Source organism: Mustela putorius, unplaced genomic scaffold, assembly GCF_011764305.1.
Source record: "Mustela putorius furo isolate JIRA1106 unplaced genomic scaffold, ASM1176430v1.1 tig00537227_pilon_pilon_pilon, whole genome shotgun sequence".
In the NCBI taxonomy this organism is placed as follows: domain Eukaryota; kingdom Metazoa; phylum Chordata; class Mammalia; order Carnivora; family Mustelidae; genus Mustela; species Mustela putorius.
This window is the reverse complement of record NW_025422368.1, coordinates 5,370,209-5,393,940: the sequence shown is the minus strand read 5'-3', so window position 1 is coordinate 5,393,940 and position 23,732 is coordinate 5,370,209. Positions and strand designations below refer to the sequence as shown.

General features: G+C 40.2%; 1 protein-coding gene across 5 annotated transcripts in view; it reads right to left on the bottom strand.

Moving 5' to 3' along the window:
* The window catches only part of LIMA1 (LIM domain and actin binding 1), a 92,565-nt gene that overhangs the window by 20,452 nt on the left and 48,381 nt on the right, over positions 1 to 23,732 (bottom strand). For 3 of the 5 annotated variants that reach the window (XM_045073025.1, XM_045073026.1, XM_013049167.2), the window contains 3 exons: positions 15,635 to 16,099; positions 1,558 to 1,645; positions 756 to 904 (listed from right to left, as the gene is read on the bottom strand). In XM_045073025.1, the coding sequence (XP_044928960.1) occupies positions 756 to 904; positions 1,558 to 1,645; positions 15,635 to 16,099 (702 nt within the window). The remainder of the gene's footprint in view (positions 1 to 755; positions 905 to 1,557; positions 1,646 to 15,634; positions 16,100 to 23,732) is intronic. The other 2 variants (XM_013049168.2, XM_013049169.2) reach the window with 1 other exon arrangement.

Genomic DNA, 23,732 nt, shown 5'->3' with positions numbered 1-23,732 from the left:
CTCCCTCCCCTTTACCTAATCACTGTTCTATTTCCTTAGAAAATCATTACATCATAAGAAGCGAGGATTAAGTAGGCCATATATTGTATGATTCATTTATATAAAATGTCCAGAATAGGTAAATCCATAAAGACAGAGAGCAGATTAGTGGTTGTGAAGGACTGAGGGGTGGGGGAACTGGGAGCAACTGCACAGGTATAGGGTTTCTTTTTGGGGTGATGGAAATGTTCTGGAATTAGTGATGATAGCTGCATGACTTTGCGAATATACCAAAAATCACTGAATTATATGTAAAAGTGGTTATTTTATGTCATGTGACCCCTAAATCAATAAAACCTGTAAGAAACCTCCCCATCCCACATTAAAGTCACATATATCCTATATTTCTTGCTAATATTCTCTCCTCCTTTCCTCAAAAACAAGTGTTTCGTTAAAACTAACAGACGACTACTTTTTTAGCAACAACAACAAAATTAAGCAGAACAGGCAGGAAAACTCTCCATGAAATTACTAGATGGTAACAGGACCAATGAAGGAGTGGGTGGGGGAATGAGGCCTAGGAAAGCAAAGTCAGGATTAGAACATGATAAGGATTCTGAATGAAGCTAGGGTAGGGTTTACACGGAAGGAGAGTGGCTCGGGACCAGGGATTGAGCAGGGCTCTCTGGTCGGGGTCTGGGAGACATGTCTAGTTTCTGTGCTCATTGACCACTGGCTGGATGAAATGAAATGAATGGATGATGGGGAGCACATACTGTGGAGCTGGTGGAACCGGTCTGCTTGGACACAGCCGCCTGGTACTTGGCCATTCGATCCTTGATGGAGGTTTCGGATAGCCGTGGTAAGTCCAGATTTCGCCTGCTCTCGCTTTTCTCTGTGTTGAATGTGGAAGATGACAACTGACCTGGAAGCACACGAAGAATGTGCTCTATCAGAAGATAATATGTGATTTGAATGGTTTCAAGATTTTAAATTTGGGGCTATTGGAATTGGATGTAATCCATTTCTTCTATGAAGGGTACAAAGAGGAAAATTGGGAATATAACTTACTTACTAGGTAATAGTTGCTCACTTTCCCAACATTAAAAGGAGAACCCTTTCCATAAATGAGCATTATATATTTAAACATCTTGGCATATTTAACACTGGAAAAAACTAGATCTTAATGCCATTTTAATTTGCATTTCTTTACCAGGAGGCTGATGATATTCCTGTTAATTTCTTTTTCTTCTTTTGTGTAATGCCTGTAAAGGCTGCCTTCCAAATATAATAACTATGCTCTTGAGGTTTTATGTTACCAGTGGTAATATAGGATTACCGATCTTGACAGAGGACACTGCAGCCCATCATGGCAGCCTCAAGTCCCAGATGACCGCAGAGCCAAAATGGTCAGCAGTACTTCCCTCGTTATCCCACAAGGGGCCCCTCAGCTGTTACAAACACAGTTACTTTTAATTTGTGCCATTCTTCCTCTAAAAGCATTGGCTTTAAGGCCAAAAGGTATTGTTACTAATGAGTACTTCCTAGAGAACCCCACGCACATGGAACGCTACTTACCGGGGCCCAGTTCCAAATCATCCAGAGAAAAGCTGTTTTCAGAGATCTTCCTTCCACCTGCACCACGGCTCTGGGACCAAAGAACCTGCTTAGAAAACAAAACCCATTCATAAGCTTTAAATAGAAGGTGGAATATCTTGACGAATGTTCAAAAAAAAAAAAAAGGCCTTCAAATCTCCTTTATTAATAAAATCCACAAGAGATTATATTTTGTATTAGTTTTTATATTCCACAGAATGTGTTTTTAGCATTATAAATACAAAGTACTACATATTCACAGGTGTCCAGGGAGAAATAAAATAACTCTATATACGTAATTCTCTGTGGAAATAATCACTGCCTAACCAGCTTCACCAGAAAACTACGCACTTGAACCAGCCATGGAGGGGAATCCTCATGTCCCAGACAACACGCAGCTGCCGACCCAAATTGTCAAGTCCGGATGGCAGTATTTGCTGTTTGTTTCCCTTCTCCTCCCACTTTATCTCTGCTGTTGCTGCTTTGGTTCACATCTTCATCTTTTCCCTGGACTACTGTATTACATTGCTAATTGGTTCCTCTATACCTTCTAAGCAAGTCTCTATGATGCTGCCATTATCCCACATCATGTAATTATTCCCCAATATAACGGTATATTACTCTCTTGTTCAAAATGCTTTAAAAATTCCTGTAATCATTCCTTGAACTAAATCTAAAGTGCTTTGTATGTCACAGAAGACCAGTTCTACATCTAGTCCCTACCTCCCCTGAGTATTCCCTTTCTCACCCTTTACCCTCCAGGAGAAGCAAACTGCTGGGAGGTCTCTGAGCTTGTAAATGAGTTCCCTTCCCCCATTCCCCTTTTATCCTTCTCTTTGTTCTTTCAAGACTCAGTGGAGGCTGAGCAACAGCGAAGACCACCTTCCCTCTCCCACATAAATCTAAGTAGTCCTTCCTCTGTTTCCAAGGTTCCCGGTCACACTTCCACTACAATGCTTATTGTGTGTCCCTCCACTGGACTGGAAGCCTAGGAGGGCAGGGACCATGTTTTTGTTTTTTAAATAAGAAATGTAGATGGTACAGACTTTTTTTTTAATAAATTATTTTGTGAGTTTATCTCTCTCATATCTAGATTAGATCTCTAGTTAAAGTTACAAATTATAATTTTTAAGACTGGAAAAGTAACTTAAAAGAAGGCCATTTAGTGTCACAGAATGTTCCCAGACAATAGTACACAGAGAATATGTCACATTTATTCAGCTTGCAATGACAGCCTTCAACCAGATCCTATCATTCAAATCTCAATTTATTTCCAGATAACTTGAAGTGGGAAGGATATCTGAAATCCGGTAGGACAGAAGAGTAAAGCAGTACCCTTCTGAACACAACATTAGTAAATAGTTATTAAATGTTTACGTTCAATGGACTAATCAACTCAACAGTCAAGTGTAAGACTGTGAACTTTTTTCAAGTCCTCCCCTGACCAATGACAATACTTCCTTGCAAAATCGATATACATTTCATATAATTTGTCTCCAGTTAGCTTTGCTAATTACATTTTTCATGATAAGAAATAAAAGATGCTGTAGCAGCTCTAACCTTGCCCCATCACACTCATGTTAGCTGCACCAACATCAACCACATGAACTTGACTCATACAACACAACACACTCTTGCTCTGGGAGCAGCCCCCCATCTAGAAATGAAGATCATCAGCCAAAATGAAAAGATAGATTTGTCAGGACACCCTCCCCATCCACCTTTTTTAATTTTCAAAGTATTTTTCATTTGCAGACAATTAAAGTAAAGGAAATTCCAAAGACTTATTCCATGCTGCTTCACTGTGAGATGATTACTACCAAAATTAAAATTTTCTGGGCTCAAAAAAAGGAAGAACACCTGGAAATACGTCTTTTTTTTTTTTTTTTTAAACCAAAGGAGACTGGGTTCTGCATCCTTAATAATGAAGCAGTATTTCAAATATTTACATTCTGTCAAAGGTAAAGTTCAAGTACAATTCTAAGACTACGTGTTATGTGTCACAACCTGCAGATAGCTCAGATTTCTGTCTGTACTCATATTCAAAGCCCTCTGCTGCATACAGAGTCCCTGCACTGGCGTTACCAGGAACAAGCCCATTTAGAACCAGAACATATGCCTTGCCAGGGCAAAGGCTTACTTTGGTTTTAGATACATAAAAATTTTCCATCTTTGCTAGCTTTCAGTTTAGATCTTCAGGTTAAATAAAGTTAAGAGCTTTTTCCTTTTTTAAAGCCTTCTGGTACATGAGGGTATTAGTATTCCTAATTCTTTTTTTCCAAGTACTGAAAAAGTGAATGTGAAAAGCCATTTGGTTTTTTTTTTTTTTTTTTAAATATTTTATTTATTTATTTAACAGAGAGAGATTACAAGTAGGCAGAGAGGCAGGCAGAGAGAGAGAGGAGGAAGCAGGCTCCCCGCTGAGCAGAGAGCCCGATGCGGGACTCGATCCCGGGACCCCGAGATCATGACCTGAGCCGAAGGCAGCGGCCTAACCCACTGAGCCACCCAGGCGCCCCAAAAGCCATTTGGTTTTAAAGGAAAATAGAAATGTCTCTGGAAATCAAAGTTATACTGACACTGGTTCTGAGGAAGAACATAGCTCTGAGACAGGAAAGCTTTTAATGAGATCCCAGATGAAGCACTAAACATTTCTTTCAAAACTGGTTCACCTCCAAATCACTCAAATATTAAGAATAACAAGAACTCCAATGCATTTACAATGAATTTTGTGATTCTCATTTTACAAGTGGTAATCTGAGGTACAGGAAGAAGGAGGAGTTTCCTCTAATATTTCTCAAGGAAGTAGAAGAACACAAAAAGAAAAAAAAAAAGCAGCAATTCTGTTACTGAAATACTCTTCTGTAACACATTTTTATCACGTTTCAGCCCTGTTTATTCAGATGCCTGAGGGAGCCTTTTAAGAGAAGAGAGAAAAGACAAGATACTTCAAGACTTTCTGGAATTTCCTAAGGCTTGGCCTCACCCCACCCCACAAGTCCTCCTTCCTGTCAGCTGACTGTAGTAACTCTCATTAGTGGGACGGCCCCTTGAAATTACTCTCAGAATCCATAAACCAAATGCATCAACACATACCAATAAAAGAAAAAGAGCTTAGGGTTTTTAGCCAGTAGTCTGTAGAATTTCTTTCCTCTGGAAAACTGTCTTCTCTCTAAGATTTCATTTGAGAAAGAGAGACAGACAGCAGGAACGGGCAGGGGTAGAGGTGGGGGTGGAGGGCCACAGGGAGAGGGACAGCAGGGAGCCCAGTGTGGAACTCGGATCCCAGGACCCCAAGATTATGACCTGAGCCAAAGGCAGACTATTAACCAACTGAGCCATTCAGGCAGTCCTCTGGAAAAATTTTCTTAAGGGAATAAAGTAAGTGATGTCCTAAATATCAAGTAAAAAGCAGGATTTCCTATCCCCCTAATTTTTAGGAAAAATTCTGTCTAAAAGTTGATTCTTTTTTTTTTTTTTAAGAATTTATTTATTTATCTGAGTGAGAATGAGAGAGAGAAAGAGCATGAGGGGGAGAAGGTCAGAGGGAGAAGCAGACTCCCCACCAAGCAGGGAGCCTTATGTGGGACCCCATCCCAGGACTCCAGGATCATGACCTGAGCCGAAGGCAGTTGCTCAACCAACTGAATCACTCAGGCTCCCTAAAAATTGATTCTTAACACTTTAATTTTCCTTATACTTCTCTCAGCCACTTCCTTCAGACTTTCAACTTTGACTTCTTTCAGACTCTCATCCCTCCAAAGTCAAGGGTAGAGGGTGACTTTTAGGGAAAATGGGACTTTGTTGAACTGTGCATAGGGTGTAAGATAAAACTACACTTAATTTCTCAAAGTACTGAGAGACAAACATTTCCTTCTTCAGGCAGAAGAAAACAGAAAAAAATGGAGCTCTTTTAAGTAAAATAATACATAAAGAAGGAGCTCTTTATATCCAGGTTGTAGGATTTCTCTATCTTTTCTATATTTCTCAGCATTCTACAAAAATTATACGTTACTCTTACAGTTAAGAAAAAAAGAAAAGAAAGGATGGGGTGTCTGGGTGGCTCAGCTGGTTAAGTGTCTGCCTTCAGCTCAGGTCACGATACCAGGGTCTCTGGATAGGCCTGGGTCACCAGGTCCAGGCTCCCGGCTCAACAGGGAATCTGATTCCCCCTCTCCCTCTACCCCTTCCTCTGCTTGTGCTCTCTCTCTCTCTCAAATAAATAAATAAAATCTTTAAAAAAAAAAAAAAAAAAAAGGAGAGTCAATACTTCAATATTTATTAATACAAATAGATAAAAATGATAAAAACCAAATGCTGACAAGGTGCTGGAGAATTAACTATGTCCTTAGATTGCACTAGTTATAGTCTAATTTTTTAGAACCAGCTGAAAATATATAAGAACTTTTTTTTTTCTTTAAGATTTTTTGTTCATTCACTTGGGAGAGAGAGGGAGAGCATAAGCAGGGGGAGGGAGGGAGAGGGAGAGGGAGAGGGAGAAGCAGACTCCCCGCTGAGCAGGGAGCCCAACCCTGGCCAATCCAGGGACCCCGAGATCATGACCTGAGCTGAAGGCAGACACTTAACCAACTGAGCCACCCAGGTGCCCCAAAAAGAACGTTTAATGAATTATGGCTTTTGATCATGAGAACATCACTTCAGTAATACTGTCCTCCTCCCAAAAAGCTAAAAACAAAATGTTTCTGCCAAGATGCTTTAAATTTTTTAAATTAGACTAGAAAAATATCTAATTACTGGGGCATGATTAAACTCTAATGAAATACTACATTGCCATAAAAGGATAATCACATGAACTAGGAAAATACATAGAAAGGTTATATAAAAAAGACCAAACAAAAGAAAAAGCACACGAAACAGTGAGCACACAGGGATGAAAACCATGTAAAAACTACTTATGCAATAATAGGATAACATTGTACTCAGCTGTTCTATTCTTTTTTCCTGGTGAAGGTTACTGGCTTTTCCAGGGTTACTTGGCTTTTTTCCCTCCTTTCTGTGTTTACTGTGTGTGGCAGGGGAAGGAGGACAGAGAAGTTTCTGACTCAAGAGTTTTAGTACAAATCTCTTACATTCCAACGTATGTATTCTCTTCATTACCCTGATGCTTTGAATTCAGTTACAAGACTGCAAAATGTGGGAAGAGGGAAGATAGAGAGTTAAAGTCTTTGAGAATACAATTGTTGATATGTTTTAAATTTTTGCTGATTTTCTTAGATTTCAGATAAGGCAGGTCATAGCCAATTGTTTTTACTTAATAAATAGTTATTACAATATTAATGAAGACATTGTAAAAAAAAAAAAAAAGACATTGTTACATGGTAGAGACAGACAGGTTATTAAACAATTGCAGTCCCTGTTCCGATATTAATTAGCCGATCACATTGGGCATGTCAGTTAATGTCTCTGATTACTGTTTCCATCTGCAAATTTGGAATTTTAATATCCTAAGAGCAGTGAGCTGGATTAAAGAACTTTACAGTCCTGTACAGTTTTAGGATTTATGTCAAAGATATTAATAGGGATTTTTCACTCATTGTAACTCACTGATGAATTAGAAGACTAGAGGAAATGACTAAAATATCCATCTGGACATACATACCTATATTGTCTAATCTAGGAGTGAGTCTGATTCCACAAAGATAAAGGAGGTCATATTTGAGGGGTTAAGTGAAGTCTTTCTGACCACTCCAAACTTCATGAAGCCAACTTTGCTTACAGAACATTCCAGTCCTCTGACATTCCTTTTCTTTCTTTTTTCTATCTTTCTATTTTTCTTTTCTTTCCTTTCCTCTTTTCTTTTGTTTTCTACTTCTTTCTTTCTAGATTTTATTTATGAGAGAGAGAGAGAATGAGCAGTGGGAAGAGACAGAGGTAGAGAGAGAGTGAGAGAAGCAGAAGCCCGATGTGGGGCTCAATCCCAAGACCCAGAGATCATGACCTGAACCAAATGCAGAGGCTTAACTGACTGAGCCACCCAGGTGCCCCTTTGACATTTTTTTTCAATATTTTTGTTATTGTTGTTAACTTTTCAAAATGTTTTATTGTAATGAAATTGGCTAAAAACCTATAAGTAGTTGGCTTGAAAGTAAACAGAAGGGGCGCCTGGGTGGCTCAGTCGGTTAAGCAGCTGCCTTAGGCTCAGGTCATGACCCCAGGGTCCTGGGATCGAGTCCCGCATCAGACTCCTTGCTCGAGGGAGCCTACTTCTCCCTCCACCTCTACCTGCTTTCTCTCTCTCTCTGACAAATGAATAAATAAATAAAATATTAAAAAAAAAAAGAAAGTAAACAGAAAAGAGATAACTGGACTCCAGCTGGTATATCAAGAACAGCCACTTAGAGCAACAAACAGTGAGAAATATCAGAATTGCTTGATCAGCATCTCTATACCCAGACCCATTATTACCTTACCACGAAAGATGGAAGAATTACTCAGTTACTAATTAAGGGTAAATAAAATTTAATTTACACTGGTATGGTATCTTTACCAGAAATGATCTGCTAGAGAAAGGCCAGTCAAAATAACACTGAGAACAGTGAACTTACATTTTGAAATTATAGAAGTTTATAAATCATGGATGAATATAATAAATCAGCAAAAAAAATTACTTTTAGTAGGACATATGAGAAAGATGGCATTGGTAGAAAAAAACAAAGATAATTCTTATGTTTATTTAACAAAACCAGTTACTGTATCCATATTTAAAGCTCTAGCAATGTATCTATTAGAGGTCTAATTTGGGGTCAATATAAGATTTATGATATGCTGATAAGCAAACTAAAGATATACTCCCCCCCTACATTAAGATATATTAGGGGTGCCTGGGTGGTTCAGTTTGTTGAGCATCTAACTTTGGTTTAGGTCGTGATCTCGGAGTCCTGGTATGAGCACACCTAGGGCTCCCTGCTCAGCGGGGAGTCTGCTTTTCCCTCTGCCCCTCCCCACTCCCCACCCCTGCTTGTGCTCATGCTTTCTCTCAAAAGAAACACCCTACAGTGATATTGACAGTTATTCAAGTCCCTTTCCTCCTTAAGTCCATCTTAAAATTATAGCTTAAAAGTATGCAATTAATAGCAATTATGAATATCCTCGGAATTTTATTCTTCTTGGAATATAATTTCAAATAACTTATTTAAGCCATTAAAGACACAGAAGAAAAATGTTACTAAGATAACATTAAGTGGGTAAGAGAACACATGTAGTTGTTAACCAAGAAAGAAGAAAATAAAATGTCATGGATAATTTTATAACAATGTACAGATTCCCTACAGACACCTACCCATTCTTCAAGAAGGCAAATAAAAACTGTTTCCTTGATGTAGATTACAGATTGGTTGGCTATGGACAAAATATCTAATGAACATAGATCAGACTTCAGCTTGGTTACCTTCCTTTCTCAAGGGCTTACTCCAGGACACCAGCATGTACACACTGTTCTGTATGAGTCACAGAAAACTAAACCAAATACCAAATGTCACTTCCAGGAAATTACATGAAGAAAATCAGAAAAATTTTGGACTGTTTGAAGAAGGATGGTTTTATTCTCATATTAACAAGTGCTGATTTTGTTGGTGTTTTGGTGCTAGCCATTCATACAATGAGCCTGGTGATAAGAGAACAGAAATTCTTTTTTTTTTTTTTTTAAAGATTTATTTATTTATTTGATAGAGAGAGAGATCACAAGTAGGCAGAGGCAGGTGGGCAGGGAGGGAAGCAGCCCCCCCCCCCCCACGAGCTCAAACCCAGGACTCTGAGATCATGACCTGAGCCCAGAAGGCAGAGGCCCAACCCACTAAGCCATCCCAAGTGCCTCGAGGAACAGAAATTCTAAGGGAAGTTTAAGGGCTTAGAACTCCAAAGTGAAAAAAGCAGCAAACAAGTGAACAAGGGGCTGGGACAAGGGAAACTTCCATTTTTATTTTAGATACTTTTATTTTAGCTGAATGTACTGTTTTGCCTTTGTAGTGTAAAACAAGTTAACACAATTAAATTATGACTAACTGGTAGCATTAAAATATATCATGAATAATGGGGGGAAAGGAGAAAGAAAAAATGTCTAAATAGTTTAATTCTTTTCACTTATGGACAAACATCATTATTTCCTCATTGTGACTTCCCATCCATGGTTAGTCTCCAAAGAGTGAGCAAATGAGTGAGATTACGTGTTTTAGGAATAGTGATTTTTGGTGAGGAGGTACTCTTTCCTCTCCTCTCCTTTCTTCCTTTATCAAACTTCTCTCCTAGAAAATGGAAATATTTCATGGAAGAAGAAGTATTCCACATCTGTATGAAAGTATCAACAGATATTCACAGTGTAGTCTCATTTTCTTGCATTACACCTAAGTGGTTCGATCTTGACCAAAGCAGAAGATAATAATTTAAATAGGTGATGAAGGCAGAAAAAGGTCACCCAAATATTTGGTCTTTCCTATCCAAGGATTGTGTGAACCAAATATGTTAGGAACCAAACAGAAAGAAGTGATACTGAATGAGCCTGTCACATGCTCCTTACATGCTCCTGGTCATTCCAGAGCATAAAAGAAGAGGTACTTAATTTTTTTTAATAACCACATCCTGGTTTCTTTCTTTCTTTCTTTCTTTCTTTCTTTTTTTTTTTTTTTTTAAAGATTTTATTTATTTATTTGACAAGGATCACAAGTAGGTAGAGACACAGGCAGAGAGAGAGAGAGGAGGAAGCAGGCTCCCCGCTGAGCAGAGAGCCCGATGCGGGGCTCAATCCCAGGACCCTGGGATCATGACAGTGAGCTGAAGGCAGAGGCTTTAACCCACTGAGCCACCCAGGTGCCCCCACATCCTGATTTCTAAAGATTATGAATTCAAATATCAACATGAGGATAAGCAAATGTTGGTTAATGGCTACTTAATCAGCTATCTTTTTCATAAAAGGATGTCCAGGATAGTTATCTCAGCTATCTAAAATCCAGATCAGGGACGCCTGGGTGGCTCAGTTGGTTGAGCAGCTGCCTTCCTGGGATCGAGTCCCACATCCTGCTCCTTGCTCAGCAGGGAGCCTGCTTCTCCCTTTCCCTCTGCCTCTGCCTGCCGTTCTGTCTGCCTGTGCTCTCTCTCTCTCTGATAAATAAATAAAATCTTAAAAAAAAAAAAAAATAGGGGCGCCTGGGTGGCTCAGTGGGTTAGGCCTCTGCCTTCGGCTCGGGTCGTGATCCCAGGGGCCTGGGATCGAGTCCCGCGTGGGGCTCTCTGCTCAGCAGGGAGCCTGCTTCTCCTCATCTCTCTCTCTGTCTGTCTCTCTGCCTATTTGTGATCTCTCTCTCTGTCAAATAAATAAATAAAATCTTTAAAAAAATAAAATAAAATCCAGATTAACATATACATGAAGTTAGGATTGCTAGACCACCTCAGTATAAGCCACTGGGCTTGGGGTGGGGGTGTTTCTTCTTCCTAGTAATGACGGTAGGTTAATCCACCCACTGCTCATTTGCTCTTAGGAATTAGAGCCATCACGTTCAACTAAACTATCTGACCTGAATGATGTATCCATTCACTAAAAGTAGAGAATAAGTAAGGAAGAACACTTAATCAGTTCTTACTATTTATAAGCTGTCTGAACTCTAAGATTTGTTTCTTCCTTTTATTAAGTAAGCACTAAGAGCTAAGTCATTGTACTAACCATTGGGGAAGAAAAACATCATTACTTTTTTGAAAGAAATTACAGACTTCGGGAGTATACAAATTTTTTTTTTGAGTATATAAATTTTTTAAGAAGATTTTATTTTTTTATTTTTATTTTTATTTTTTAAAATATTTTATTTTATTTTTTTTAATATTTTTATTTTTATTTATTTGACAGACTGAAATCACAAGTAGGCAGACAGGCAGGCAGAGAGAGGGGAGAGGGAGAAGCAGGCTTGCTGCTGAGCAGAGAGCCCAATGCAGGGCTCAATCCCTTAACCCACTGAGCCACCCAGATGCCCCAAGAAGATTTTATTTTTTAGAGATAGAGGAGAGGTAGTGGAGGGAAGGAAGAGCAGGGTGGGAGGTACAAGCACAATCCCCTCCTGCCTCAGTGCAGAGGTCAATAGGGGGCTCAATCCCACCACCCTGAGATCATGACCTGAGCTGAAATCGAGTCAGACGCTTAACTGACTGAGCCACCCAGGTGCTCCAGGAGTATACAAATTTACACATGATTATTAAAGGAAAGCATGATATAAATGCCCAAACATAAGTAAAAAGAAAATTCTATAGGTTATAGAAGGGTTAATTTATCTGAGAGAAACCAAGGTAAGGTCTCCCAGGTTTTGTTTTGTTTTGTTTTTGTTTTTGTTTTTTAATTTTGTTTATTTATTTGACAGAGATCACAAGTAGGCAGAGAAGCAGGCAGAGAGAGAGGAGGAAGCAGGCTCCCTGCTGAGCAGAGAGCCTGACGAGAGGCTCGATCCCAGGACTCTGGGATCAGGACCGGAGCCGAAGCAGAGGCTTTAACCTACTGAGCCACCCAGGCGCCCCAAGGTCTCCCAATTTTGACTGACCTTGAGGAGAAAGATTTCAGAAGGCCGTAATGGGGACTAGGCATGACTGATTTAGAGAGCGAGGAGTGATCCAGGGTTTAAGTGTAAGACTGGCTCTGAGACTGAAAGATAGGTTGAGCTCAGACTGTGGAAGACCCAAATATTGAATATGGGTTCGAGTCTTCAGATTTTTAAAAGGTTTATTTATTTCTTTATTTGTGTGAGAGAGAGAGAGAATGAGTGGGAGGGGCAGAGGGAGATAGGATCTTATGCAGACTCTGCACTGAGTATGGAACCCTACATGGGGCTCGATCTCGTGATCCTGAGATCATGACCCTAACAGAAATCAAGAGTCAGATGCACTTAACCGACTGCCTGGGTGGTATCCCGGGTCATCAAAAGTTTCTGACTGAGGGAGTAAAGTAATGTACAATTCTATTTAGAAAAATAAATAGCAACAGTGTAGAGGATGCATGGGAAGAAAGAGAAGAGGCTGATAGGGAAGGTCAGAGCAATACTATGATACCAGATAGAATGGCCCATATTTGAGAGATGTGTGGAGGGTAGCCTTATTTATTGATTTATTTACCTAATGATTTTATTTATTTATTTGAGAGACACAGAGAACACAAGTGGTGGGGGGGGAGGCAGACTCCCTGCTGAGTGGGGAGCCTAATGTGGGGATTCGATTCCAAGACCTGAACTGAAGGCAGATGCCCAGCTGACTGAGCCATCCAGGCATCCCAAGGGTAGGCTTATTTAGATGGCTTAGTAAGTGACTGATTGGGAAGAGGAGGCAGGCAGAAGGGAGAACTGATTTCAAATTTTAAGGACAAAGAGATTTGGTGCATGGTAATACATGAAGGAACACCGGGGTAAAGCAAGTTTTTTTGGAAAGACAATGGATTCTTTTTTAGCCTTTTTGAATGTGGCTGCCTAAGGGATATTCAAGGAGAGATGTCTGATTTGGCAGGCAACCAGAAATATGAGGCTGAAGCTTGGGTTAAGAACTAAGGATTAGAATCTAGTTTGGGGATTCACCTCTTGGAGTCAAGGAAAGAGATGAGATTTCACAAGGAGAGAGAAAAAAACAGGAGGGCAGAGACCAGGAAGAAAAGTGGACAAGAACAGAACCAGCTCAGGCAAAAGGGAACAAGAGAGACTAAGAAAAGTGGAACTCAAGCCAATTAACTTTGTTTCCTGTAAATAACTGAGAAAAAGATTTAGGAAGACACAACATTAGAACATTATTTCCATTATCTATGTGCTCCCTGACCCTGCCCAGTTAGTTAGTTGAGATTCAGTCCAGTTCTCTAAAATTTAATTACGGAACCAGGAACCAAAGAGTCACACAATTTGTACCTACCGTATTTACTTACTTATCTCACGGAGGTACTCATTTGTTAGCTCTGAGGTATACATTCTCTCTTACAGACTCTTACTCCTAAAGAGATTTCTAGTGTCCCTACCATATTTCTCAGAGCTTTCTTCCAAAGAGCCAATTATGTAACTTACCGATTAAAGCCTTATCCATATTAAAGCTGAAATTATATTAATAATAGCCATAACATAGTTTCAAACTAATGAGTCATTCCTTAGGCTAAAGTAGACAAAACTTCTTTTTAAACATTTTTTGAAAATATTAGACAATACTTTTTAAAGTAAACTACCCATGGGTCTAACGTGGATAAGGATGCTTATTTAGAAATAGCTATAAAACCAAGGGCAGATCTCTTTTACTAAGAAGTCCATTAAGTGGCAAATGACTGTTTAATCAGGAAGTTTTAAAGGGCACCTAAGAAAGCCCAGGTCAATCTTAAGACACGCTCCCTCCACGCCCCCATCTTCCTATACCATTAACAATCAAGTTACCTGCTCTGTGCTAGTAGAAATCTAGAAGGATCTTTTCTTACATGAGGAGTCTTTCTCTATTCTGACCAGCCACAAAGTGATAGGCTTGTTCTGACCCATCTTTCACCAGACATTTATGAGAAAAAAGTCTCTCACCAGATCCTTACACATAATCAGCATTTTTGTTTGCTGCAATCCCAGTCATTTCCTACCTTAGGCCAGTTTCGACACGCACCAGGCTTTTGCACTGAATCGACATTGTGTGTTCTGGCATGACATCAGCCGTCCTGCCCCTAACAGGGTCTCTGAGGAGGAGGCTTACAATGGTGCTTTGAGTCACAACAAAACCCCTTCCTCTCTATTTAGGAGTTCTGACATTTTTTTCCTTCCACTTAAAATTCTTCTTCCCATTTAAATTTAAAATTTATTTATTTATTTATTTATTTTATTAAGACCATAAAGGAGAAAGAGGGAGTTGGCAGGCCTAGAGGACTAAAAATTGAGAGGGATGAGAGTTTTAAGGAAAGTCATAAAACCACTTTGTGGCTCCATCTTTTGCCAACTGGTTTTAATGTTAAAATAGAGCTAAAACTCATGCACAGGAAAGGGTTCTAGGTTTGCAACCCTTTAAAAATTCTTACTATATCCTCAAAGTAGACAATCCTTTAAACTCCCAAGAACTTTCCTAGGCAGGAAAGCTACAGGCACTGCAAGTCATGGGAAGAGAGAAACGAAGTCACGTCAAACAAAACTGAAGATTAGAGGATGAGTTAGAGAGTTTTTTGTCTCAGAAAGCAGGTCTTATACCATTACTTCACACATGTAGGGATTTGGGCCAAATATTTAGCTTAAAAAATTTCAGCTTTCCCATCTAGATGGAATCTAGAGAAAATGAGGGCTTTGCTTCCTGTCAGATCTGTTTATTTCATTATAATGACTGTTGTAACAAACCATCCCCAAGTACAAAGCCAGATATGCAGGAAAGTATGAGAAAACTGGAAAAATTTACCAGTTCTGCAGTCCCTGGATTGTGTTATAAGTCACCCGCATATGTAACTCATTTTCTAGTTAAGTAATTCCCTCTGGGTACCCGGTCTGTAATCCACATGAAGGCTCAAATTTCATTAGCAGTTGTAGGAAAATGCAACCCTGTGCATTTGCAAGTCAAAACTCCTGAAGGCTACAGCTAGTCTGGCTATCCTCATTGATTTTTCCTGGGAGAGGATTTTAGCTGATAGAAAACATTTGTTGGGAGGCACAGATGAGGAAGTTGAGAAGAGAAGGAGGCAGCTAGCAAAGAGACAACTGAGCCTCAGTCTTAATGTTAAACTCTGGCCTTAACACTCAGCCTGCAGCTGTGTCCATGCGGAGAGATATTCAGCAGTAATTCCACCCCCCAAAGCTACAAATGACAAAAGGCACAGGAAGACAAATTAAAAGGGCACGCGTACAAAAACACAAGATTCAATCGGCATCAAACTCTTTGTTTCTAGATATTAACCTGAATCCCAGTGTGTAAGTTTCACTTGAAACTGGGTCAAAGATTGGCAAACCTTAGCATCTACGTAAATAATTCGAGACTTTTCATTAATTCATTTAATTCTGAATCAATCGAACTGTCTAGATCAGAAAAACAGCTTTGTTTAAATCACGTGAATTGACTTTCTCAAGCCTGCCACCGGCCCAGTCCTTACCTTGGTGGGAGCTGGTTCACCCTTCTCAAACATCATCTTAAGCCTGTTCAGCGGAACATTGTATTTCTCTATTTTGTTTGAGGCTTCTGTGTTTTCATTGATTTCAGGTTTTCCTACTTCATGCCTGGATTCTCCTAGACAATTTTCCATTTTTTTACTTTCTTTCGAGTGGTCTTTAAGACGCTCACTGGCCTCAGTGCGGGGATACAGACACTGAGTAAGGGCTTCAGGAGGAGATCCAAGTCTAGGTCTGGGGTGGGCTCTTCCTTCCTGGTCAGCTTCGGCCTCAGAGGCAGAGCTTCTAGACAAGTCACCGGCAGGACCGCTGCCTCCGTGTCTGACCTCGGCGCTGCCGTCCCGCAGGGCGTCTGTGTGAGACTCTGTGCCCTGGGCTGGGTTCTCCCACTTCTTCTTTAACACAGTCAGGATTCCCCTCCTGCAGTGCTGGGGAAGATTTTCAGTGTTCTAGAAGAACAAGAAGTCAGTGCCAGTTATAACTTGCCTGGTGAAACATTCAAACATGTTGTTCTTTGTAAAATGAAAGTTAGAACTCTAAGCAGCTCCTGGTCCACTGGCGTTTCAGACAGCTGTGAACAGTTACAGCCCTGCCACATGGAGAAAGCATCCAGCCCGGGAGACGGGAGACGGAGAGGGGAAGAGAGAAAAAGTCAGGAGCTGAAGCAGGAAGTGATAAAACAGGATAGCCTTATAAGGACAAAATGAGAAGAAAGGAGAGCCCAAATCTAATGATAGTTACATGGGAAACAAGGGATTTTTATCCAAAGATTAATAAGGAAAACAAGAAAGAGGAAGCAAAATACTGGACACTTTAAACCCCGCAGATATACATTAATACAAGTTCATCATTGCATGTCACAAAATTACATGGGGAATTCTGCTGGGGTTTTCTTTCTTTTAAATATGACAAAGGCGCAGTATAACTGAAACTATATAGTACTGTAATTGTGGATAGTATCATCAAGGATTGAAAGTATTGGTAGAAATTGAGAGAACTCTCCCTCTCTCTCTCTCTGCCTGTTTCTCCATCTACTTGTGATTTCTCTCTGTCAAATAAATAAATAAAATCTTTAAAAAAAAAAAGAAAAAAAAAAGAAATTGAGAGAACTCACCAAACTTTTACATGTATTTGCATAAATGGTATTTCATTATATCTGACATAATCTACATGCATAGAACAAATTTTATTTTTACATAAGAACCTAATCCTCTTTTTTCCCCCTCTGCTCTTCTCTCTATGTCTGTCCATGTGTAAATTCTCAGTTGTCAGAAAATTTACTGTTTCACAGATCCTCTGGTAGACAAATATCCAAGCTGCATATGAAAACACTACCACTCACTTTCTGGATTGAAAGACACACACTTACACATCTGAGAGAGGTCACTTTCACCTGGGTCAAAATGGAATTAATTGATACATGTAAGATTGCAAACAACCTTGAAACTGCCAGGGCTGTACCAGGATAACAGAGGAAACATGCTTGACGAAGTAAAATCCAATGTCCCATACTCTGAAAGCGTTCCTATAAATAAACAGAGCAGCACTACCTCCCAATAAGCCACGAACTCCAGTACCTTTGTGCCCTCTGTTCCTGTGGTCTGTGACTCACCGGTCTTTCAACTAAGAAAGAAAGGACAAACCACCTAGGACTGAAAGACTTCCGGGAATTAAACAGGATTAGCAGCTATATTGGGAATTAAATCTCTCACCCTATTACTCTCCTGAAGACACTGCAGGAACTGCTTCATCAAATAGTACCCAGGTCTGAAAAAAAAAAACTTACAGAGGAAAACTGCTTGATTTTAGTGTTTAAATCTTTACTGACAAGATGATTCACTGGTGGAAGAATGAATGGATTAGAAATACAGAAAGTGTGAAGAGTCTTCTTGTTGGAAAAGAATTAAACTGGATGCTGGTGCTGCCTTATCGCCTGTAGCATGCTTTGCTGGATGTTACCTCCTGCCACACAATGGATGAGTCATCTGGGTCTCCAGCTGCACCTGCCGGGCCCATGTCCAGACCAAACAGGAGCCCTGCCACTCTAAGTGGCATTTTGCCTTGGTAACTAGACTCTACTTTTCTCAGCAATCATGTGATCCAAGTATATTTACTGACATGGAAAGATGCTCATAAAGATACTTTTGAGTGGAAAAAAGCAAATTTTAAGACCACAAGGACGCCTGGGTGGCTCCGTTGGTTAAGCACCTATCTTCAGCTCAGGTCATCATCCTAGGGTCCCAGGATCAAGCCCTGAGTTGGACTCCCTGCTCAGCAGGTGTCTGTTTCTCTCTCTGCTTGCTGCTCCCCCTGCTTGTGCTCTTTCTCTGACAAATAAATAAAATCTTAAAAAAAAAATTTTTAAGACCACATAATCCTATTTTATAATATAAATGTATATTTATAAGCATAGAAAAGTAGTCTGGAAGAAAAGACATCAGGATGTTAACAGATGTGGATTATGGGCATCTGTATTCATTATGTAACACAAATGAATATAAAATAGAACTATACATCATCATCCTATCACAAAAATCGACAGAATATTAGAACGCTTTGATGTTACTATAAGCAGCTCAAAAATGACCACTTCTACTTTACTTGGGATGACCAGGAAGAGAGGGATCTATGGAATAGGGTATAGACAGTGTCCCAAAAAGGGCCTGGGTGGAGGACATCCCTTGGGGGCATTGTAACAAGGAGTAAGTGTGCTCTTTTATTAAAAGGAGTTCTTAAGGGTACACATTCAGAAGTCTTTAAGTGGGGACAAAAGAGGCTGTGCAGTCTGAGAGCATGAAAGGCCCCACACCCTAAAAATCCCTTCTGGCAGCATACCCAGGCAATACCAGGATGCCAGTCTTTAGGACCCGAGGAGAGCAAAAACGGGGAAGAAGCAGTGACTCCAGTCCTTCTGGGGAAGGAAAAGAAGCAAGAAGATACAGAATAAAAGCAATAGCTGAAAGCAGTCTGGACTGCACAATGGCAAGAGCGTTGTATTGAGATGGCCTGGGTTACCACTGGAGAAGGGATTATAACACACTTCCACGTTCTCCAAAGAACACGTGTTACTAAGTCTATTCCAGCCCCACCCAGACAAGTGACCTTGGGCAAGTTTAATTTCTGGAACCTACCATACTGGGCTATTGTGGAGAACAGATGTGTCTATATTAAAGCATGTAGTGTAGTATTGGACATAAATAGGTGCCCAGTAAGTGGTGACAATTAAGATCTAGTGGGTGGTCCTTCCTACTCCTCCAGCCACACCTTATAATGATCAACCACAGTATCCAGTTGACTCCCAAGTCCTGTACTTGGATTACAGTCTCTTACTGTTCTTTCTATTCTCTATCTAGTCTCCACTGTTCCAGAGTGGGGGTGTGGGGCACACAGTAAGGCAAAATTCCAGTTGGTTTTAACTTTTCCCCAAATATTTTCCTAGAAGAGGCAGTGGGAAGCCATGGAGGCTGCAAGTTTTCAAAGGTCCTATGGGTTACTACATGACGATAGCCTCCTTTCTCAAGTGTGACATCCAGCACGCTGTTCATTCTACCCAGCAAGGCTGGGAACCTTGGTAGATTTGCCCCTGGACCATAACTGGCTTCCTGAATCCAGATTAGATACAACCTGGAAATGCAACACAATGCATTTTCTGCTGGAGCATTTGACTTGGAATTGGGATGTGTCCCAGCACTGCCCATCTGAGATGTATGACTGTGAAGTAAGTCCTCTCCTCTCTTTGGGTCTCTGTTATTCCACTATTCAAATGAAGAGGCTGGGTCAAATAAACTTTAGTGCTGAACTCTTGCCAGGGGTAGCTTCATCTTAAAAGCTGAGGATGTTGGGTAGAAGACAGCAGTGCAGCTGCAAACACAGACTACCGGGACATACAGCCCCCAAGAAAGGGAAGAAATTCTTTTTTTTTTTTTTTTTTTTTTTAAAGATTTTATTTATTAAGCTGAGAGCTTCTGGCAGGCAGAGGCAAAGGAGAAGTCCCCGCCGAGCAAGCCCCGATGTCATTATGGAGATGAGTGCCCAACTTTACAGATTTGCAAGCCACCCAGGCAAAGGGAAGATTCTTACATGTTTCAGAAAGGAACCTGAAAAACTTTACAGATTTCAAGAAGCGGCATATTACATGTTTGAAAGGAACCTGAAAATATAACTGATGGCACTATTAATGGTCTATGTTTGTGTTTCCTAGATGTAAGTGGAAGAGGAAGAAAAAGGAAAAAGTAAATTTCTGGAAAACTAGGCTATCATGTAACCTGATCCCACTGTCTACTGAAGGAATAAATGTACCCAGTTGCTTCTGAATGTTTCTCTAACTTGCTTTCCATGGCAGAATATAAGTATTTCATCTGGTCAGTCACTTCTATAAATGCATATGGATATTTGTCCCTGTTTTCAGGAGAAAATTCAGGCTTCTAGTGGATCTTAAAAGCAACCCTCTGTCATTAGTGGAAAAACTGGTGCATCTGAATAAATTCCATAGTTTAGTTAATAGCATTGCATTAGTTAATTTCTTAGTTTCGATAAATGTTTGAGAGTTATGCAAGATGTTAACATTAGGGGGAGGTAGGTGGAGATATATGGGAACTCTCTGTACTATCTTAAGAACTCTACTGTAAATCTGAAAATATTTCAAAATAAAAAGTTTCTTAAAAAAAAGTAACACTTCCTCAGCTTTCTATGTTCCTCTAGTGACTGCTGTCTCTTGCATTTTTAAAGTTAAGGATTTTGAAAGCACTGTCTGTATTTGCTGTTTGCACTTGTGTGCTCTCTCCGCTCCTGCTTCCTCTACCACCCAAACACTTCTGAAGTTGCTCCAGTCAAGATTACCCATGACCTCTTTAACATTTTCATTTTACTTATTTTTAACTTACTATTTTCTCAACTACAAAAGTAGTAAGAGGGGTACCTGGGTGGCTCAGTCCGTTAATCATCCGACTCCTGATTTTGGTTCCGGGTCATGATCTCAAGGTTGTGGGATCAAGTCAGGCCCTGAGATGGACATGGAGCCTGCTTCAATTCTCTCTCTCCTGTTCCCTCTGACCTTCACCACGCCCCCCTCTCCCCACCTAATCACTCTCAGTCTGAAAGAAAATAAAGTAATAAAAAAACTTACTGGGGGGGGAGAGAAAAGTCACAATCAATATAGGAATGTATACATGCCTTGGCTATGTACTCTCATTTTCCTTATTTGACTTCCCTACCCTTTCCCATCAAGATACCCATTGCCAACAGTGTGGCACATATGTTCTCAACCCCCTCCATTTCTATATACTATATATATTTTTTAGGTATTATAAATATATATATTTATATGGGAAGATATAAAAAAGCACATTATGTGTTTAAAAGCAAGATACAGAACAGTAGAGTATGGTTACTGTACTATCACTACCAGTGTATGAGCATTCTTATTTCCTCACATACTGAATATTAGCTGATAAAAAAAAATTTTGCCAACTGTTTAGATTACAACCTTACATCTCATGGTTACTTTAATTTACATTTTTTTTTATTAGTGAGACTAAGCATTTTTTCTTCTTTTAAGATTTTAGTTATTAAAAAAAAAAGATTTTAGTTATTTATTTGACAGATAGAGATCACAAGTAGGCAGAGAGGCAGGTGGTGGGGTTGGGGCAGGCAGGCTCCCCGCTGAGCAGAGAGCCCGATGCGGGCTTGATCCCAAGACCCTGGGATCATGACCTGAGTCGAAGGCAGAGGCTTAACTCACTGAGCCACCCAGGCACCCCTAAGCATTTCTTCATATGTTTATTTTTTATTCCTTAATTATATGTTTACATCACTGCCAAATGCAATGGACACTTCTGCTTTATTTTATTTGATCTTTTTATAACATTTGACATTACTGACCATTCCCCCTTTTAATAACCCCATCCTTTCATGGTTACTGTGAGATACCCTCACTTTTTTTTGTCTGGATTTCTTCCCATTTCTCTGGCCACTCCTCAGTCGTCTTTACAGGTTTCTCTTCCTCTGTTCCCTTTCCTCCCCCAACCCACCACTTGCTGGGGTCCCTGAACGTTCCATCTTAGGTCCTCTTTTTTCACTTACCTATTCCCTGCAGATGATGTCATCTACCTTCTGGTTTTACCCACCAGTGACTCCTACCCTATAACTCTAGCCAGATATCTCCTTACCTAGAATTCCACCAGGGAATTCTATAGGCATCTTAAACTCATCCTTGTCTAAGCCCGAAGTTTCCCTTCTCCTCTCTTTACCCCTCACCCTTTGATCTGTTTCTTTTCCTGAGTCCTCCATCTTGGTGAATGTGACAATTATCTTTTCAAATGCCAAATGTCCTGTCCTCATGTCTCCATGCTGTGCATGTGTCACTTCCTCTGCCACTTCTTTGCCCCTTGTGCTTAGTTAATTCCTATCTGTCCCTTGGGTTTAGACAGGCACCACTTCTGGGAAGTCTTCCTTACATGGCACAGTCCAGGTTATGAGTTCCTCCTAAATTCTCCCCCACCACCATGAGTATTTCTCTAACATGGTACTTATTGCTCTGGGATTATAAACTCTACTTTCCAAACTAGACAGTCCCTTGAAGGCAAGGACTGCATCTTATTCCTCTTTGTGTCTTCAGCATCTGGCACCTATGAGATGCCCCGTAAATGTTTGTCTACACTCGCAGAAATCTATCTATACTGTCTAGAACCTACTCCAGTCAGGCCTTTATCCCATCACTCCCAAAGAGCACAAAGTGACCAATGACCTTCATGTTGCCAAATCCAACGGTCAGTTCCCAGCTCCTCTGTGTGTCTGCTAATAATTCTCCTTTAAGAAGCCTTTTCTTCACTTGGCTTCTGGCATCCATTCTCTAGTTTCTACTGCTGTTTCACCAGTTGCTCTTGCCCCATCTCTTTTGCTGTTTCCTCCTTATCTCTCTAACTTTGAAACATCAAGGTGCTCCTGAGCTCCATCTTCAGACCTCTTCTCTTCTGTCTCTATTCACTCCCTAAGTGATTGCATACATCTCATGTCTTTAAATACGACTGATCCTTTGATACACTCACATCTTATCTTCAGCCTTCATCTCTTTTGGTTGCAGATTTATATATACAAGTTCTTACATAACATCTCTACTTGGATGTCTTTAAGGAATTTCCTATTTAACAATCCCCAAATTGAGCTGCTACCATCTTCCCGTCTCTAAACCTGCTTTTACTATAGTCTTCTCCATTTCTATTAATAATATTTTTCCAGGTGTTTGAGCCCAAGCCACTGTTGCCATGCATGATCCTTCTCTTTCTCTTTCAGTATAAATCCTAACTACTTTTCATTATCTATAGAGCTACCACTCCAGTCCAATCTGTTATCCTCTCTTGCCTAAATCACTGAAATTGTCTTATAATTTGTCTCCATGCTTCTGCCAATATTCCTATAGTCTCTTTCTCCTCTCTCTTTTTTTTTTTTTTTAATCTTATTTATTTGTCAGAGAGTGAGAGAGCACAGCAGGGGGAGTGGCAGGCAGAGGGAGAAGCAGGCTCCCCACTGAGCAAGGTGTCTGGTGCAAGATGATCCTAGGACCCTGGGATCATGACCTGAGCTGAAGGCAGATGCTTAACTGACGGAGCTACCCAGGCAGTCCCTCCTCTTTTTTAATTTAAGTCAGATCAAATCACTCCTTTGCATACAAACCCTCCAAAGGCCCCATGTAATCAGAGTTAAAGCCCAGGTCTTTATAGTGGCTCTCTAAGACTCGTTTTCCTACTCCTCAAACACATTGAGAATGTTCCTGCTTCGGGGCATTTGCGTATATTCTTTGCCACCCGAATCATTCTTCTCCCCGGTTCATATCCTCAGATCTCTGCTCCAATGTCCCCTCATCAGAGGCTTTCCTGAACCAGCCTACATTCTATCCCTCTTACCTGCTTTGCGTTGTTTCTTAGCACTAATCACCACAAATTCTTTATTGTTCATCTCTCCCACTATCATGTAAAACTCCATGATGGTTGTCATGTGGTCTGTATGCATGCCTAAAACAGTGCTTGGCATGTTGTAGGTGATTTGTGAATACTCGCTAAATGAATAAATGAAAGGGAAGAAGGA